Source organism: Carcharodon carcharias, chromosome 29, assembly GCF_017639515.1.
Source record: "Carcharodon carcharias isolate sCarCar2 chromosome 29, sCarCar2.pri, whole genome shotgun sequence".
Lineage (NCBI taxonomy): Eukaryota > Metazoa > Chordata > Chondrichthyes > Lamniformes > Lamnidae > Carcharodon > Carcharodon carcharias.
Genome location: NC_054495.1, coordinates 4,457,710 through 4,478,169, shown reverse-complemented (window position 1 = coordinate 4,478,169; position 20,460 = coordinate 4,457,710). Strand labels below are relative to the sequence as shown.

Sequence of the window (20,460 nt, the reverse complement as noted above, 5' to 3'; positions counted from 1 at the left end):
AACGAAAAAGCACAGCTCACGCTTATGCACCAATGACAACTATTTTAAAGATTGAGCAAGGTTACCCATGTTACCGCACAATGTCTAGTCAGTTAGAGTTAGAGTTATACAGCACAGAAACAGGCCCTTTGGCCCATTATGTCCATGCCAGCTGACCAGTTACTGGGAACTGAAGCAAAAAATAGTAAGTTTTTAAAAAAAAAAAAATCGATAAATCGCACAGGCAGGGCAGAATTGATAAGGCATTTTTGCAAGTATAGTTACTAACACAATCTCGCCTCCCCCCAACTACAGTATAAGATCTCTCATTTTATAACAGCAGTTACAGGAGGTGATCTTGTTCACACTTGATACCCAAGAGCAGTTCACACTGATGGACAAAATCGACTTTCTCAGTCGAACGTGGGAACATGGTTAGCTACGTTATAAATTTCCCAGCATGGAGGTTTAGCCCATATTTGGGTAAAGTGAATTCCATCAAACCACAAATCTTTCCGTGACTCAGGCACATGGGCAGTATAATGAGTCAGTGCAGTGTAGTCTCATTCAGGGATGTGCAGCGCAGTTATTAATGCAGTTTACTAATTGGGATTTTACATTCAAGTTTTTAGTAAAAATGACACACGATTTTTCTGACATAGCCCTAGAATATTAAACCCTGGGGCTCGTCCAAACTCTTAGCAGAAGCAAATTCCAGGAAAACACTCAAATGAGGACAAGGGGAGAATCAGATTCTTGATGTCAAGTGTGAACCCGTTGCTGTGTGCGAGAACACTCAGTCCACTCACATTTTGGATCCTCATGCAAAGCTCCTCACACATTTCAGAGCATTTGGACACCAACCCCATCAGATCAATGGAGGGAGGGGCTCACCGGCCCTTCTAGACCAGTGCTGTCCAATAAAGAGATCACTGACTAGACTACAGGGGATGCCACAGTGGGGTTGTTTTAACCAGCTGTGTTAAATTTTAAAATTGAAGATGCCTCACCGACACAACACAAGCAAGTTTAATACATGTGTGTCTATTCACTTACCATTATCCACTGGTATTCAGTAACCCAGGAGTTAAACCCACCACAATCGGTCAGAATAAAACACACACAAATAAGTTAAAATTCAAACACATAAACCACTTCAATTGGACAATGGATATCACATGCCCAAGGAGAGTCTGTTAATCATTTTTCAACTTGCTCATCAGATCACAAGTGGATTCTCATTTAGCCCACATGTGGCGAGTCATCAAATTATTTCCAAACCTACAATTTGACAAAAGAATCTAAACTACAAGCTGGTTTACACAGTGGGCACCACTCCCCACCCCACCCCCACCCCACCCCCACCCCCCCACCACCAAGCCCCTGTGCTTACTCAACAGTCCCTTTTCAACTGCCATCTTCAAGAAGGTTGTAGTCACCCATGTAAAACGATTGAATCTGCTCAGGTCTTCCCCATCTCCTCTTAAAGGGACGACTACAACTGAGGGGTTACTTTGACTGGCAGTTCCAACCTTGCATTAAGCTCACCCACACACGCCACAGTTATACACCCAGGAGCCCTGGGGCACCGAGGCCTTGCTGTCATCTGCAGAATGTGCCAACAGGAGGTGGCAGCCTCCTCACATCTAGAGGTTAAAATTCTCATCCTGGTTTCCAAATCCCTCCATGGCCTCGCTACTCTCCCTATCTCTGTAACTTCCTCCAGCCCCTACAACCCTCCGAGATCTCTGTGCTCCTCCAATTCCAGCCTCTTGAGCATCCCCCAATTTCCATCGCTCCATCATTGGCGGCCGTGCCTACAGCTGCCTGAGGGCCCTGAGCTCTGGGATTCCCTCCCTAAACCTCTCTGCTTCTCTCCTTTAAGGCGCTACATAAAACCCACCTCTTTTGACTGAGTCACCTGTCCCTAATTTCTCCTTGCGTGCCTCGGGGTCAAATTTGTGTCTGACATGCACTCCCATGAGGCACCTTGGGACGTTTTACTACATTAAGGCAAAGACACAAGCTGGTCTGGGCAAGCAGGAGTGGAGTATTAAACTGATGCCTTGGAACTGTAAATAAAACAGGATCGCACACAAAAAATATCTTTCAGGACATGAGGAAATACATGAAACAAATCAAATTCAAAATTTTTTTTTATCTTCACAAAAAAATTTTCATATTAACAAGTGGGGAATTTACAAATTTTAAAAGCAAGTTGAGCTTGGTATCAAAATGATGAACGAACCACAAAATACCAGTAATGTTCACTTTGCAACAGTTCTAAGAGCCCCCTTTCAGTAGTTAGCAAGACAGGCTACAGTGCTCTCCGATATAGCTCCCAAACCCAGATCGAGCACATTCGTCGGCCAGAGATGAATCTCCCAGTGTTTAATCAGTCTCTTTGCTCTGCTTTCTCACGCCCTGTTCAAAGCTACCAGTGTGTAAACCAGAGACAATCGGCTCATTTTTAAAACATTTTTAAATGCTCAAGATTTACAGGAAGGCCCGGATCTGGTCGCATGAAATGAGACAACCAGCACGCGACTGGCTAGCAAGTAGAGTTGCCGACCCTTCCTGGGATTACCCTGGAGTCCTCAGTCCGGCATCACCAGCGAGACTAAATCACAAAGAGGCATTAATAAAAACAGTGGGGGAAGCAACCACCATCCCGACCATTTCCTCAACAGCGATCCCGCTCACTCCCATCTCTGATACGTTTTCGTAAGAGCCTTTTTAAATGGCAACACCATAATCATCCAAATAAGGTGTGGAAGATCCAGTTGGTTGTCCAATTTGGGGGAGGGGCCTCAAGATGACTCACACGGTGGGCCACCCATGGCAGGAGGCTGGGGAGATGGGGTGGGGTGGTTTGATCAGGTGACAAAACCTCCAGGGACGGACTCCAAGCAGAGTTGGCAACCCATAATCAAGTCGGGTGAGAGTATAAATTGTCCAAAAAAAAAAAAAGGTGGGAGCACAAGGTCAGTCCAGACGATGACCCTCTTACCCTCCAGCCTGCCATTTTGTCAAAGGCCGGTCAGTGCAGGCTTTGACCCCCTTCCCTTCACACACACCCCACCACCGGCCCCCCCACCCATTGTTGCCTCCCCCATTTCATCAAACAGCAGTCAGTCCAGACATTAACCTCGTTCCCTCATCGCCATTTTGTTAACACACACACACTACAGTTTATCAACTTCCTGTCGACATCCTCCTCTCTGATTTCAGTTTATTGGAAGGGATAACTTAGACACATGAGGTGGTTGCGGGGGGGCTGGGGGGAATGGGACGAGGGGGTCTCAGGACTCAGACGTAGACTGCTCTCTTGGAGATGATGGAGCCGTCGCGTTGAGATTCCATATCGTCCTCCATTTGCACTTCGTCCCTATGGAGGCCTGGGAGGGGGACCACGGGCCCCCTCGGGATGCCAGACTCCCCTTCCTCCTCATCCCCCTCCCGACTCTTGTAATTTTCATAATCGTGGGGTTCGCTCGTCAGCAAGTTCTCAGCCTCCCCGGAGTGGTGGCCCTCCACCGTGGTGCTGGGCGTCACGGTGACACTGGGGCCCTTCTCGGAGTCAGAGTCCGGCCGGTAGGTGTAGTCAGGCTGGGGTGCGCCATTGCCCGTCCCGAAAACCCGCCTCTTGGGGTCATACGAGCCGGCAGCTCCGCTCTGCTGCTTGTGCAGGAAGAAGCCAACCAGGAAGATGATAAGCAGCAACGCCAAGATCCCTCCAATCACACCGCCTGCGATGGCTCTTGCATTGCTCGACTGTGCCACCTCTTGTTCTGGGGTGAAATAAAAACACATTGGGTGGTCCCCGGTCATCCAACGTCTCCTTAGTAACAAGCACCATAAAGTTTCCCATTTTACATAGAGAGAGATCCGGCTTCTCTACAGCCAGGGCAGCTTGGCTGGCAATGGTTTCCCTTCCCAGTCCATGTGCATGAGGACAGGGCCAAGTAGAGCCTGAGGGGTGGGGCGGAGGAGTTTGTGGGGGGGAGATGGGGGGGTAGGCGGGGTCAGAGTCCAGGACAAGGGGGCATAATCGTAAAACTACAGCCACGCTGTTTAGGAGTGATGTCAGGAAGTACCTCTTCACACAGGGTGGGGAGTGCAATCCTCCACACCCCCAGCAAAATAAACACTGTTGCGGCTGGGAGGGGTCAACTGTAAATTTTAAAACCACGATTGATAGATTTTTTTTTTGTTGGGTAAGGGGGTCAAGGGCACAGGGACCAGGCAAGTAGACAGAGTGAAGGTACAGATCAGCCACGATCTGACTGAACGTCGGAACAGGTGAGGTGAAGTGAGGCTGAATGGCCTCCTCCTGTTCTTACTGCTATTCCAACACATGTCCAAGTTGAAATAGAACAAAAAGGGGATGTTGTCATATTATGAACTAATCTATTTTAAAATTCATTCTCAGGGTGTGGGAATTACTGACATTTATCGCCAGTCCCTAGTTGCCCTGAGAAGGTGCTGGTGAGCCAAGTTCTAAGGCAGTCCACAGTGCTACTTGGTTAGGTCACTTCAGGAGGGCTACGCAAGAGTCAATGAGGCAGGCCATGGGGACAGGAGACATCTAGATGTGGACAGCAAGTTCCTTTCCCTAAAAAGGGACATTAGTGAACCGGATGGGTTTAGCAACAATCCACCGGCTTCAACAGTCAATTATACTATAAAGATCGTTAATAGGGTTATGTTTTGATTTGTAAAGATGGGATACCAGCAATACTTCCAACCCCAGTGTCTTCAATATTTTGAATGAACAAAACCAGATTTGCAAAAAACAGAAAAATCGGAGAGCTACAAATAATGGAAAGCTCGATGGCCACTGCAAAACCCAAAACTCTTGCTTAATGCCAGGTTTGAGAAGCTTCAAGTGACAAAGTTCATATCTAGAACCATTCTGTGCCCACCTGATCCAGGGCAGGGGATTCAAGGGCACTATTAGAACAAGCCAAAGAAAATGCCACATACAATCAAGCCACTGAAAACATCCTTCTCTGCACATGCCACAGATACAGAACCACCACCGCCACCGCGATCTCTACCACCGCAATCTCCAGACCAGTATCTAACTGCAAAACACCATACGTGTGTCTTTACATATTCATTTTCTCAAGGGGGAGTCTGCATTCATGGGATTGCTTGCTCAACCCAACTGTCCAACAATTAGGGTAAAGTGATTTGGTGTGATGCAGAGATCGCTGTCACAACTGTCAACAGATAGCTACATATCAACGCATGGTGTGATTCGTAGTCCACTGAGCCTTATGTAATGGAAACAAGTATCAGTCTCCCCAAATTCAAATCCTACCAAGAGAGGGGCTCCCTGGCCACTCTCAGTTACAGTGCATTTATATTGACTGAAGGGATGCTTTGTTAGAACAAGAGAAAGAGAAAGTAAGAGAGAAAGGGAGAAGAAAAAAAGACCACAAGGGAAATTCCAAAATACTCAGGACTCGTTCAGTAGCTGAAAGAAAAATAAAAGAGCGAGAAAGACAATGATAACAAACCAAGGAGGTAACACAGTGGGAATCCCTTGTGTCACTCAATTTCCCTTCATCATTTTTCAGCTACTGCTGACTGTCCCTCTACACATTTCTTTCTTTCCCTAATAGACAGTTGCCAGCTCTGACTGGACACATCCCAGGAGGTTTCACCACATGGATTTCCTGGCTCCTTTCTCCCGCCATGTGCCGGCTGACATGACCATCATTGCCTTGCCTGCACCAATTGGAAAGCAAATAACCTCTGTTACCCAATTGGATGACCCCTCTACTGATAGCCAATCGGATGAACCTTGAATCAAGTCTTGCCAATCATTCCACAACAAGCGAACAAGTTGAAGGAGGAAGCAAATACCATTTACTTGATCACCTCCTATGGTTTTCCTCCAGGGGTTTATGTTTGCAGATGACTCTTCACAGAATCATGGGAATGGTTACAGCACAGAAGGAGGCCATTCATTCCGTCGTGTCTGGGCTGTCTCTGAAGGAGCAATTCACCAAGCGCCATTCCCTCACCTTCTCCACATAGTCCTGCACTTTCTTCCTTTTCAGGTAACAATCCACTTCCTTCTCGAAAGCCTCGATTAAGCCTGTCTCCTGCACACTCAGGCAGTGCAGTCAAGATCAATCAATCAGTCGATTCATGAAAATAATTTTCTTCGTATCTACTTTAGTATTTTTGCCAAATGCCTGATAAACCAATGAGAACAGTTTCACCGTATCTACTCTGCCCAGACGCCTCACAATTTTGAAAACCGCTATCAAACCTCCTCAGCCTTAACCTTCCCGAGGAGATCCGCCCCAACCCCTCCAATCTAAGATAACTGAAGTTCCTCTACCCTAGAGCCAGTCTCGTGAATCTTTTCTGCTCCCTCTCTAAAGTTTTCATGTCCACCCTAAAGTGTGGTGTCCAGAGCCAGGGAAACCAGGACAACTATGGCATGTTGGCCACCTACCCTCTCGTAGAATCTTAATGGCACAGGAGGAGGCCATTCGGCCCATCGTGTCTGCGCAGGCTCTCCAAATGAGCATTGTGACCTAGTGCCATTGCCCTGCCTTTTCCCCATATCCTTGCACCTTGTTTCTATTCAAGTAATTCTCGAATGCCTCGATTGAGCCTGCCTCCACCACACTTCCAGGCAGTGCATTCCAGAGCCGAACCGCTTGCTGTGTGAAGAAGTTTTTTTTCTCAAAGTCATACTGTAATGTTGACGAATTCTGCCCCACTCTCCTATAGGATAACAGAATCTGCGAACCAACCTTAAGCTAACAAGTCACCAATGCATTAAATCAACCAAGAGTCAATGACTCACAACATCAGCGAACCACAGAGACAGCCCCCCTTCACGATAACACGGAAGTCATACCATTGATAAAAGGGAGAGCTTGTTAGAAATGGTGGAACTGCATTGCTAAAACACACCACCTCATGCCGCGCCCACATAACGAACAGCTTTCAGGAACTTCTTGATCAGGTGGTTCCACAGAGGATCAACAGGGCCCCCATCAACAGAAAAAAAAATCGCCAACACATCATAATTATTTATTCTTTTAAAATAGCGTCTCATTCAGGCACAGGGAAGATCCCACGGACACTGTCCTGAACAGCGGGGCGGGGAAGTCTCCCTGTTTCCTGAGAATATTTATCTCCTCACCCCAAAGCAGTGACTTATGGTTAGCTGTCACATTCTGTGCTTCATAACACTGACCACACATCAAAAGGAGGATATAATTGGCTGTGAAGTGCTTTGGGATGTCACGTGGTTGTAAGGTACCATTCACCCATCATCCTTTGCTGCTCACTGACCTGCACCTGTGCCCCAGCCCGGCAGCACCTCCATTTTAAAATTCTCAATCTGTTTTTCAACCCACTCCATGGCCGCCTCCCTACATCTGTAACCTCTTCCAGCTCTTCATCCTTCCAGGAGCCATCTGTGCTCCTCTGGTTCCGACCTCCTGTGCATCCTCAACTGCCAACCCTCCACCACTGGCGACCGGGCCTTCAGCTGCCCGGGGCCCCCAAGCCCTGGAATTCCCTCCCTAAACCTCTCCGCCTGCTTCTCTCTCCTCCTTTAAAAGACGTTCCTTTAAATCCATCTCTTTGGCCAAAGCATACGCCTCAATCAACAGCATTAAAAACAGATTAACCAGTCATTCATCAGCGAGAGCTTACTGTGCACAAATTGGCTGCCACGTTTCGCACAGGCAGTGTTAGCTTAAAACCTTGATTCAAAACATGCTATTTGACTAGCCACAAGAGAACAGGCTGGATAACTGATTAAGTTACCAGACTAATGACCCAACAATTTTTCCATTAATGACACGTCCATAACAAGACAACGTACGAGCTCAAATACAAGCTTGGTATCCAAGTCATTGGTTCCAACTTTTCTCCCCACTCCTAACCAGCAAAGAAAGGTTACCTATCGAGAGCCGCAAACTTTTTCTCTGTTCTGCGAGCAGGAACAATCTTGTTACTCTAATGATTTGCATTTCCTTTTTCTCTATTAACTCAAATGAGGCTGAGCTTGAGAGCAAGGCCAGGAAATGCTCAAAAAGGAAAAAACACACTAGTTCAAGCCAAGTTGCATCTCAGGCAAACAAGCAGAGCCTCAGCTCAATAAAGAGCAAGCTGCAATCGACTGCTAAACTCTTCGGTAGAGACTACTCAGCAAGGTCGCTTTCAGTTATTAATAGCGTTTGGCCAAAAGTGGACTCACACAAAGTTCAGCCATCTTGGGACACCATCCAGACCAACTTGCAAAAAGTGCACAGGCCATACAGCTTGTGATGAGCCAAAGGGCACAGGGCGTGGTTTTGTGTGTCACCTCTGAACCACAAGGCTCCAGGTTCAACTCCCACTCCAGGGAGCAAGCACAAAAATCAAGGCCGGGCTTCAGTGCAGTACTGGGGGAACACTGCACTGTCGGAGGTACCAGCTTTCGAATGAGGTGTTAAACCGAGGCCCCGTCAGCCTGCTCGAGTAGATGCAAAATTACTGCCGCTCGGTCAAAAATCCCTTCCTAACAGTACTGTGGGTGTACCTACACCACATGGACTGCAGCGGTTCAAGAAGGCAGCTCACCACCACCTTCTCAAGGGGCAATTAGGGATGGGCAATAAATGCTGGGCCCAGCCAGCAACGCCCACATCCCTGTAAATGAATAAAAAAACTCCCATGGCTATTATTTCAAAGGAGAATGGGGAGATGGGGGTGTTCTCCCCACTGTCCTGACCAATACGTATCCCTCAATCAACATCACATAATACAGATTATTTGGGTCATTCCCACATTGCTGTTTGTGGGATCTTGCTGAGTGCAAATTGGTGGCCATGTTTCTTGCATAACACCACTTCCAAAAAGCACTTGGTAGGCTGTGAAGCGCTTTGGGATGTTTGGCAGTCATGTAAGGCGCTAGATAAATGCAAATCTGCCTTTCTTACAAATGCAGTCATGACGCTTTCTATGAAAGCCCTCAAAATGTTGGCACCAGTCAGTAACAATGGGCAAGATGAAATGAATTCTGAACAATCTGAAGTCAACAAGGGAAACATATTGCTGATTAAAGGGTGCAACACAACTCGAATCAACAACTAAGTTGACAGTCTCCCCATCTCCACATTTATCAGTCAACTGCTGTCCCTAGAACAGAGAAACTTGGCTGTTCATTCCATCGCTGCTCATGGGAGCTTGCTGTGCACAAATGGCTGCCGTGTTTGAAATTTTCATGGTTAAGTTTTGACAGGGGAAGTGATGGATACAGAGCAAAGGCAAACTCGAGTTATAGAGGTCAGCCACCGTCTGACACAATACTGCAGGGGGCTGAATGATCTACTCCAGTTCCTGTGGGGTCCATTGAGGGATCAGCCTTGATCTCAGTGAATGCAGGAAGAGGCCCAAGGGGGTGTGTGTAGGGGTGGGGGTGGGGGGGGGGGGGGGGGGGGGGAGGGGGGGGGGGGGGGAGAGAGAGAGAGAGAGAGAGAGAGAGAGAGAGAGAATGGCCTCCACCCATTAACCAGATGCACGCAGGGTAGCTCAAAACAAAGGGCCATTGTGAATAAGCTTTCCAAATAGCGGGATTAAACAATGGAGGGAATAGAGAGTTGGCCAGTTTGAATAGCCGTCATACAATTGAAATTTTAAATGTTTTGTCACCTCATCTTCCAAGCCATAAATATGATAGGGGAGGTTGAAATAATTTTTAAAAATGTTATAATAAACACATTTCAACAATAGCAAAGCCCGTTGGGCATCGATCAAAGTTATGAAATGTCTTTGCCAGTTTGCTCAGAAGAGATTAAATACACAGATGACATTCCCATGTAGGGGGCTGCCAAGAGAAACTCAATAGGCTTCCATACAACCTTACAAGGGAAGCCTGCTACATGGCTTAGAATTCTGAAGTTCAAGTATTTGCACAGAAACTGTTCCCATAAACTGCCCGCTCCCCAGGGTTCCACCAACTTAAAAAGGACAGGTATGTGAAAAAAATCTATCGGACTGAGTGAACACATTTGCAAGAGCGTCTATAAAAAGCCGGCTAGCAATTATTAACACCGCTCTCTCCAAACTTGAATCGAGAGCAAATGTCACCAAAAGCAAGCAGATTATCTGGTCATTCTCCCAATGTCATCAGTAGGAACTTGCTGTGTGCAATTTAGCTGACGCATTTCCTATATTACAACAGTAACAGCACATTTTTTTTAAAAAATGTAATTAATTAGCCGAAGTATTTGAGAAGTTCTGAAAGATGCTACCTAAATGCAAGGTTTCCTTCAGCAAAGCCTATGACTTTTAGCAATTCAAAATGCCCTCAAGGTGGCTGTGGAGAGGGGCACACCATCCCCCAGCAGAATGGAGATGATTGGAGGGGCAGAGTGAATCACCCGATCACATCCTGAGGGCCATGTCTCTGGGATTGATTTTACATACATGATCTGTATTATACAACTATACTCCATCTGTTGCAGGGGGGGAAGAAATAACATGGCTCATCGGAAGACATTGCTGTGGTTTCACTCACCAGTTTGGTTTGCTGCAGTTCACCGAGGCTCTCTAAGTAGATTCTGTTTGCTGCCAGACCTGCCTTACTAACTGGATGCAAAGTGCTTCAATAGATACCCTTGCCTCAGAATTGAATCAAATGAAAGCAGCAATCTGACTCATCAGTTCTTCCACCATCACCCCCCCCAATTGCAGTGCCCAAGGAACTTGTTGACTTCAGCCCACAACTTGCTTAGAATGCCACAAAGTACAATGTAGAACTGGTTAGATCTCGATGGAGGATTGTGTCCAAATCACTTACAAGACGTGCATGCCTTAACAAGAAGCAGTGGCATCATAGGGGAAGGAGGCTTCTGCTAATATAGAGTGACTGGAGAAGCTGGGATTGTTCTCCTTAGAGAAGAGAAGGTGAAGGGGGAGATTGAATTGAGGCGTTTAAAATCATGAGGGATGAGCAGAATTACTTTACAATTCAAAGTTCACTGCCCGAGGGCAACTGAAAAGGAAACATTTGCAGGGCTATGGGGAAAGAGGGGCTAACTGGATTGCTCTTTTGAATGTACCATCGAAGAGGCAGTCAGTAAATGACGCCATCGCTGAAACACAAACAACTTAAAAGAAAATTCCACCAGGAGGAATCTGTGCAGGAGAGAGTGAAAGGGAGAGGGAGAGGGGGCTAGGATGAGATGGCACATGCCATTGAAAAGCCCACAGATTCGCCAACACGTATGCTCACACCATGACCATTTGAGGCTAGTACAAGAGAGTGGCCCTCAGAGAGAAGCAGAGGACACCACCCCACCCCCCAAACACCCAGCCTCAGAGAGTGACCAGAATGAACAGAACAGTGCAGCGAGCATCAGTAATTCCAGGGGAGTTTGTTGAGCGACAGAGATTCTACAGAATATCCATTGTCAGGGTCACAGCTCCAACACTGAACTGAACTCTCATCTCAAAGACACAAAGCCAACTATTTTTGACGGGGACTCCAGCATTACGCACTGTCATGAGTGAAGAGTCATTCCAACACACTTGGAGACCATTCAGCCCATTGGGCCCCTGCCAGCTCCCTGTAGAGCAATCCAGTCAGTCCCATTCCCCCTGCTTTAACTCCATAACCCTGCAAATTCACTTCCCTCAACTGCCCATCCATTTTGAAATCATTCGCCATTTCCATTTTCACCACCCTTGTAGGCAGACTGCCCCAGGTCATTACCACTCATGTAAAAAAAAAATTCTTACATCCCCTCCTGCCTCTCTTGCCTAAAGCCTTAAAATCAGTTTTCTTGGCCCGTGTACCATCAACTAATGGGAACAGCTTTTCTCTTGGTCTACCTCATCAAAACACGGTATTATCCTCTCAAAACTCCCCTCAATCTCCTTTGCTCCAAGGAGAACAACCCCCAGCTTTTCTAACCTTGCCTAGTCACCGAAATCCCTCATCCCTGGAACCGTTATGATGAACCTCCTCCGCACTCTCACATCCTTCCGAAACTGTGAAGGCCATAACTGGACGCAGTTGTGTCCTACCAGGGCTTTATAAAAAGGTTCAGCATAACTTCCCTGTTTTTGTGCTCAATCCTGTTATTTATGAAGTCCAAAATTCTATATGCCAGGTTAGCTGTTCACTCAATGTGTCCTGCCACCTTCAACGATCTGTGCACATGCACACCCAGGTTCTCTGTCCCCGCACACTCTTTAGAGCTGTGTCATTTTGTTTACATTGCCTCTCCCTATCCCTTCTGCCAAAATGCATCACCTTACACTTCTCTCTGTTAAATTCTATCTGCCCACTATGCTAACCTGCTTATGGATGGTTGCAGTTGATTGGCATCATCCTCGAGGTTTGCCCTCCATCCACTGGGCTTTTACAATGTCCAGCAAGGGTCCTACATATATAAAAATAGATTACGGACTTTCAGAAAGGCTCAATTACCTCGGGATCCCCATCATTGGCCTACTGGACAACCAACCATGTCCAGCCCCAAATCAGCAAACAGAGTCAGTAAAGTAGAGATGGAGCTAAGTTACATAATGCTTATGGCTCACAAACACGGTTTTGAATCAAAGCCAAACAAATCATAGAGGTAAAAACAAAAAACTGCGGATGCTGGAAATCCAAAACAAAAATAGAAATACCTGGAAAAACTCAGCAGGTCTGGCAGCGTCGAAAATGCTACCAGATCTGCTGAGTTTTTCGAGGTATTTCTAATTTTGTTTTCCAAACAAATCATGTCTTTCCATTATTTGCAAAAAAAAAAATCGAAGAGCTAACAAATAAACCAATGTTGAGAAAAGAAGCATTTTTGGTATCGCCATTCTCACTCCAACCCCACCCAAAAAAATTCCCCAGTGCTCTTGGCTTTACCCAAAAACTAGCTAGAATTTATTAGCAGTTACCAGGACCAAGCCAATCTATCTTTGGAAATTAACTGTGCTCACCCCCTACCACAACCCCAGTTACTTCCGCATGCAGAGGTAGCCTTACTGTTCCCCGGGTCAGATCTTATCGGAGGGATAGAGAAGTGGGACTCACCACGAACAAGAACATCCATCTTGGCACGTCCCTCTCCGAGGCTGTTGGTGACCTGGCAAGTGAAGGTGCCATTGACAGCGTAAGTCACTTTGTTCACGGTAAGCTGGTGTCCGACCACATGGGCCGAACTAGGAACAGCTTCACCATTCCTGCGGAGGGATGTAAAGCATCATTAAAAAGATGGAAGGCACTTCCAACGAAGAGCGGAACCTCAGCTCTGCACAAGACGGCACAGGACACACTCAGCAACAACTCACATTTATCTAGCACCTTTAACAAAATGCACTTTGGGGAAGCTTTTAAAAATAAACAACTCCAAGCCACAGAAAGGATATTAGGATGGATGAATATTGCCTCAGGGAAGGTAATGGTGTAGTGGTATTGTCACTGGACTAGTAATCCAGAGACCCATGCTAATGTTCAGGTTCAAATCCTGCCACGGCAGACAGTGGAATTTGAGTTCAATAAAAATCTAGAGTTAAAAGTCTGATGACAACTACAAAACCATTGTCGTTTGTTGTAAAAACCCATCTGGTTCACTAAGGTCCTTCAGGGAAGGAAATCTGCCCTCCTTACCTGGCCTGGCCTACATGTGACTCCAGACCCACAAGCAATGTGATTGGCTCTTAAATGCCCCCCTGAACAAGGGCAACAAAGGCTGGCCTAGCCGGCGACATCCACGCCCCTTGAATGAATAAAATTAAAAAAAATTTAGTCAAAAAGGTTTTAAGGAACGTCTTAAAAAAAAGAGCACGAGAGAGTGTGCAGGAAAAAGTTTACAGAGGGAATTCCAAGAGCCATGAGGAGAAACTTCTTCAGCCAGAAAGTGGTGAATCTATGGAATTCATTGCCACAGAAGGCTGTGGAGGCCAGGTCGTTGAGTGTATTTAAGAGCGAGTTAGATAGGTTCTTGATTGGTAAGGGGTTCAAAGGTTACGGGGAGAAGGCGGGAGAATGGGGTTGAGAAACTTATCAGCCATGATTGAATGGCGGAGCAGACTCGATGAGCCGAATGGCCTAATTTCTGCTCCTATGTCTTATGGTCTTATGGAGCCCGGACACCTGAAGGCAGGGCAGGTTGAGCTGGACCAGAGAGATCCTCATTTTGATCTGACAGTGACGTCAGGTGGAAAAGAGAAGGTGCACAAAACCGCTGGAAATGGAGCTCATTGTGGGGAAGGGTCCACTTTGGATCCAATACAGCCCAAAATCTGAGAGACAAGGAATGAAGGAGCAAAAAGAGATGTGCAAAAAAAAGTACAGAAATCATGAAAAACAAATCAGACTATCAAAAAGGCAAATGGAGCATTGGCCTTTATCTGAATGGTTGCGGGGGTGCTGCTGGGTAGGAGTCGGGGAAAAGAGAGGTGTGCAGGTCATACTCCTGTTGTACAAAGCTCTTGTTAGACCTCATCTTGAGTAACTGTGTTCAGTTCTGAACTTCAAGAACATATTGGCTTTAAAGGGTGTGCAACGTAGATTCACCAGAATGATCCCAGGGGCCAAAAGAGTTAAATTAGGAGGAGAGATTACAGAGATGAGGCTTGTATTCCCCTCAAGCTTAGAAGGTTAAGGGGTGATCTAGTAGAGACCTTCAAGATGATTAAAGGATTCGGGACGGTCGATAGAAAGAAACTACTTCCTCCGGTCATGGGAAAGAGTCCAGAACAAGGGGCAGAACATTCAAATCTGAGCCAGGCCATTCAGGGATGATGTCAGGAAGCACTTCTTCACACAAAAGGGAGTGCAAATCCCCCAAAAAGTTTTCAAGGCTGGAAGGCCAAATTGAAAACGTCAAAATTGTGAATAGATTTTTATTTGTTGGGTAAGGGGATGTGTGCGCAGTTTTGGTCTCCTCCTTTAAAAAAGATGTAAATGCATTGGAGGCAATTCAGAGGAGGTTTACTCAATTGATATGTGGACTGAACGTAATGTCTTACGAGGACTCAGTTTGTTTTCAGTGGAGGTGATTGAAGTACATAAGATCCTGAACAGCCTTGACATAGAAAGGTTGTTTCCTCTTGAGGACAAGTCCAGAACTAGGGGGCCCTTATAGGAACAGAGGGGAAAGAAATTTTTTCTCTTGAGGGTTGAGAGGCCTCAGAAGGCAGTGGAGGCAGGGTCACTGAATATTTTTTAAGGTGGAGGTAAATAGGCTCTTGTTAGGTACAGGAATCTTTTTTGTTTATTCGTTCATGGGCATGGGATGTGGGTGTCACTGGCCACTGGCGAGCATTTATTGCCCATCTCTTGTTCAGAGGGCAATTTTAAAGAGTCAGTCACATTGCTGTGGGTCTGGAGGTGAGGACAGCAGATTTCCTTCCCTGAAGTGAACCAGATGGGTTTTACCACAATCATTTCATCATCATCATCATTATCGTTAGACTTTTAACTCCACCATTTGCCATGGAGGGATTTGAACCTGAGTCCCCAGGGCATTAACCAGTCCGGTGATAATACCACCACGCCACCACCTCCCCATAGAGATGGGAATGTGGAACTCGAAACACAAACAGATCAGTCATGATCGTATTGAATGATGAAGGAGCCAAATGGTCTACTTCTGCTCCCATTTCGTATGTCCGTCAAGGGAAATGGCTCTATTCAGCTGCCTTCGATTCATGCTATGGATCAGCTATGACCTGGAAAAGAGTGGTGGAAAAGTCCCAAAGAGGTGAGTGTGGCCTTGGGACACTTCATTCCCCAGGATGTAGGAGGCTTCCACCCCCGACAGCAATAAAGGAAAGCCTATTGGCCCGTTTTAGTTAGTTTGGAAGCTGCTATCACCTCCATTTCAGGAAGGGTGTTCTGGATCATCATACATCACTGTGCAAAAAAAATGAACACTCTGCTCATCTTCCCTTCAACAACAAAAAAAAATTAGAAATTAAAACACTTCATGGATCAATACTTACATGAGCCATGTGTAAGATTTTGCTGATGGATTTGCTTTGGCACTACATGTCAGGGAAGCATGGTCCCTTCCCAGGTACCAATTGTCATCATATCCCTCGATAATCACTATGGGCACGTCTGGAAATTAAGGGACAGATTTAGGGAAAAGCTTTGTGCACTGGCATGAACACACTGGAATTAAAACACTCCTACTCGTTTTCAACTACCCCCATGGCCCTCTCACCCCCACCCCTCTTCCCTCTTTGTAACCTCCTCCAGCCCCGACAACCTTCCCGATCTCTAACCTCCTCCAAACCCTACAACTCTCCCTCATCCTGTAACTCCCTCCAGCCCCTACTGTACTCCTCCTATTCCAGCCTCTCGCACATCCCCCGACGTCCATTGCTCCACTGTTGGCGGCCGTGTCTTCCACTGCCTGGGGCCCTGAGCTTTGAAACTAACTTACTCCCTCCCTCACCTATCTATCTCCTCCTTTAAGACACTCCTTAAAACCAAGCGCTTTGACCAAGCTTCTGGTCACACGTCCTAATATCTCCTTGCATCTGACTTATACTCTTAAGCAGTGTCTATGGGATTATTTCACAGTGTTAAAAGGTGCGATATAAAAGCTGCTCCTCTTTGGCTGGTGGGACAGACTCATCAGGACAGGATAAGGCCACTCAACCCAAAGTAAATGAACATTCAAGCGAAAGAGGTTGGATGTTAAGCAAGCACAAGTAATGCGAATTGATATGTTTAGTGACCTAACTAGTTTTCACAGATGCTTCAATAGGAAAAGCCCCTTTTGTTTAGAACCAGACGACCCCAGTTTTGACTGCAGGGAACCCAAGTTCAAAATTGATCTGTTGGAACATTTCCCTCAGCACATGGTCAATCTGTGAATGGGATCCCCAGGGAGTCAATTTCAAATGAAAATTGGATTAAAGATTTCTTTCAGCAGTTGGAAATGCACAAGAGGCCAGGACTGATTGCTGTATGACCATTATCGAATACTTACATTGCACTGAAAGTGTGATAGGGATGGCTGCTGGTTGTTTGAGAGTCTGTTGATTCACTGAACAAGTTATCTGCACCCCGTCAATCTCTCCACTGGGGACAGCCTTGTATTCACTCTTCACCGTGAAGGTTCCATCGCTGTTCTTTGTCGTGACGTAGGAGGCATTCCCCTCAACATTCCCCGACCAGCTGATGGATGCTGCCGGCTTGCCGTTGGCTGAGTTGCACACTGCCACGGGAACTTCAGCAGGCCCGGCCTTCACCACGATCGCGGTGCCATCATTTGTAGGCTTGGCTGCAAGAGAAAAAACACAGTCATAGGGAGTTAAAGTACAGGCTGGTCGCGATCACGCCATGCAGCGGAGCAGGCTCGAGGGGCTGAATGACCTCCCCCTGACCCCACGACCATGTCACATGGCTCAAACTCTGGTTAGCCAACAGGCTGCAACTTGCTCTCCAGGATATGGTGTTACCATGGTTACATCACCAAGACCACGGGCCTGGCCTTGGAATGAATGATTCACAGAAGGGTTCAAGTCCCACCTAGGCCATTCGAGAATTTTGAAACTGGCTGGAAAAAATAAAAAGGTTTGGAAATAGGTGGCTGTGTAGCTTTCAGATTGTGGTTAGGAAGCCCAACTAGTTGAGGGTAAGGATCTGCTGCCTTTGCCCGACCTGGGCCAATGTGTGACTCCAGTCTCCACACCAACGTGGTTGACTCTTAATGGGCTGTGCCCAGGAGCAGTTAAGACACTCAGTAACTAGAGGACAGGCAATACATCTTTGACAGCCCCTCCCAAATCCTTGGCCTCCATGACAGGACTATGGGAGGGTGAGAGAGTGGGACCAACAAGATAGCTCTTTCAAAGAGCAGGCACAGTGGAGCAAATGGCCTCTGTGCTTTGTAAAAAATATTGTTTCACAGGGTGTGGGCCCCGCTGTCTAGGCCAGCATTTATTGCCCATCCTTAACCATCCTCGAGAAGGTGGTGGTGAGCTGCCTTCTTGAGCCGCTGCAGTCCCTGTGGTGTAGGTACACCCACAGTGCTGTTAGAGAGGGAGTTCCAGGATTTTGACCCAGTGACAGTGAAGGAACGGCCAATATATTCCCAAGTGAGGGGGGCAAGTGGCTTGGAGGGGAACTTGTAGGAGGTGGCATTCCCATGTGTCTGCTGCCCTTGTCCTTCTAGGCGATAGAGGTTGTGGGTTTGGAATGTGCTGTCTAAGGAGCCTTGGTGAGTTTCTGCAGTGCATCTTGTAGATGGTGCACACTGCTACTACTGTGCATCAATGGTGGGCAGAGTGAATGGTGGTGGATGGGGTGCAAAAAAATTGGCTGTTTTGTCCTGGATGGCATTAAGCTTCTAGAGTGTTGCTGGAGACACACCCATCAGGCAAGTGGACAGCATTCCATCATGCTCTTGACTTGTGCCTTGTAGATGGTGAACAAGCTTTGGGGAGTCAGGTGGGTTACTCACCGCAGGAATCCTATCCTCTGACCTGTTCTTGTAGCCACAGTATTTATATGGTTGGTCCAGTTCAGTTTCTGGTCAATGGTAACCCCCAGGCTGTTGAAAGTGGGGATTCAGTGATGGTAATGCCATTGAATGTCAAGGGGTGATGGTTAGATTCTCTCTTGTTGGAAAAGGCCATTACTTGGCACTGGTATGGCACGAATGTTATTTACCGCTGGTCAGCCCAAGCCTGGAAATTGTCCAGGTCTTGCTGCATTTAGACATGGACTGCTTCAGTATCTGAGGAGTCGCGAATGGTGCTGAACATTGAGCAATCATCAGCGAACATCCCCACTTCTGACCTTATGATGGAAGGAAGGTCATTGATGAAGCAGCTGAAGATGGTTGGGCCAAGGACACTACCCTGAGGAACTCCTGAAGCACTGTCCTGGAACTGAGATGATTAACTTCTAACAATCACAACTATCTTCCTTTATGCTAGGTTTGACTCAACCAGCAGAGAGTTTTCCCTCCGATTCCCATTGACTCCATCTTCACTAGGGCCCCTTGATGCCACACTCGGTCAAATGCTGCTTTGATGTCAAGGGCAGTCACTCTCATCACCTCTGGAGTTCAGCTCTTTTGTCCATGTTTGAACCAAGGCTATAAAGGGGTCAGAAGTGGAGTGACCTCGTTGGAACCCAAACTGAGCGTCTGTGAACAGGTCAAACAGGTTATTCCTAAGCAAATGCTGCTTGACAGCACTGTTGATGACCCCTTCCATTGCTTCATTGATGATGGGGTGGTAATTGGCCAGGTTGAATTTGTCCTTCCTTTGTACAGGACATACCTGGGTAATTTTCCACATTGCCAGGTTGACACCAGTGTTGTATAGACACATGACCAGAGTCAAGAGCACAATCTAGGGCTGGACAGAGACCTGTGTAGAAGCCAGCATGGAGTTAGCTCCTAGCTTGTGCTGTACCCTGTATAGCAGTACCTAGTTATGCATTACCAATAAGCACGATGGTTAACTGTACAAGATTCAGAACATATTCTGAGGCCAACTAAGCAGCATCTTACAAAGGAGACAGTTGGTGATTCTCCATACCTAGGATTGTCAGGTTGGTGGCAGCCTCCTGGTTGCCATCAGGATAGGTGGCAAACTCACAGCTGTACATCCCCTCGTCTGCCATCTCCAGGCGCTCGATGACCAATGTGGCATCCCTATCGCTGGGCTGACGAAAGTGAATGCGTCCCCCAGTATCGGTGGGGTAATTGGTGCCTAAATCAGGATTGTACACTGCCAGGTTGATCTTGGCACTGGCGGGGTCCTTCATCCAGGTGATCTGTGTGACTTGGAGGGAATTATCAAGGTCAACAATCTGGCATCGGAGTACTGCCTGATGGCCCACATATCCAAAAACATTGCGTTCCACCTTCACGTTTTGGGCATCAGAAACTGTAGGAAGGAAGGAGAGACAGTGGGGGGGAAAAAGAGAAAGTTAGCATAAACTTAACCAATTGCACCATTATAAATAGTAGTTTGGTAGCACAGAACTCGAATGTTGCTGAAAAAAGACACGTTGAAGCTTTTCGTCTTGCACTCATCAGGATGCATTGCAAGAATACCAACACCAGGGGAAAAACAACAATTTATACTGTGTGCAAAGAGAGTGCTGATTGGATGATGGCAAGTGGACTCTGGTAGAGGCATTGCACCAGAGAATGCGCCAGCCATGGTGACTGACAGTTAACTGCCAAGCATGGTTTGAAATTTAAACCAGGCAGTTTGACCCTGATTGGTCAAGGCTTTGCCCTGAGGAATGTGTCAGCGAATGGCTGTCATTTATTTTGTTTAGCTGAAACAGAACATGTACACACAATGTTCTTTTTGTCTAAAAAGAACAGGGCCCTGTGTAGCTTCCAGTACACACAAATGCACTACACTGAGCCTGACTTACAATCTTAATTTGGTTGATAGTGTAATTCTTAGCACACTGAGGATTATTTAGCAAGCATCATCCAATTGCAGAATCACATCTAATGTTGGACA

General features: G+C 46.7%; 1 protein-coding gene across 4 annotated transcripts in view; it reads right to left on the bottom strand.

Annotated features, from left to right (window-relative positions):
• Positions 1–20,460, bottom strand: part of LOC121271028 (nectin-2-like) — a 72,942-nt gene that overhangs the window by 23,540 nt on the left and 28,942 nt on the right. For 3 of the 4 annotated variants that reach the window (XM_041176715.1, XM_041176713.1, XM_041176716.1), the window contains exons 2-6: positions 19,516–19,866; positions 16,953–17,246; positions 15,955–16,072; positions 13,040–13,188; positions 2,118–3,770 (exon numbers count right to left, since the gene is read on the bottom strand). In XM_041176715.1, the coding sequence (XP_041032649.1) occupies positions 3,289–3,770; positions 13,040–13,188; positions 15,955–16,072; positions 16,953–17,246; positions 19,516–19,744 (1,272 nt within the window). In that variant the 5' untranslated portion in view covers positions 19,745–19,866 and the 3' untranslated portion in view covers positions 2,118–3,288. Of the gene's footprint in view, positions 1–2,117; positions 3,771–13,039; positions 13,189–15,954; positions 16,073–16,952; positions 17,247–19,515; positions 19,867–20,460 lie in introns of those variants that run through there. The other variant, XM_041176714.1, reaches the window with a different exon arrangement.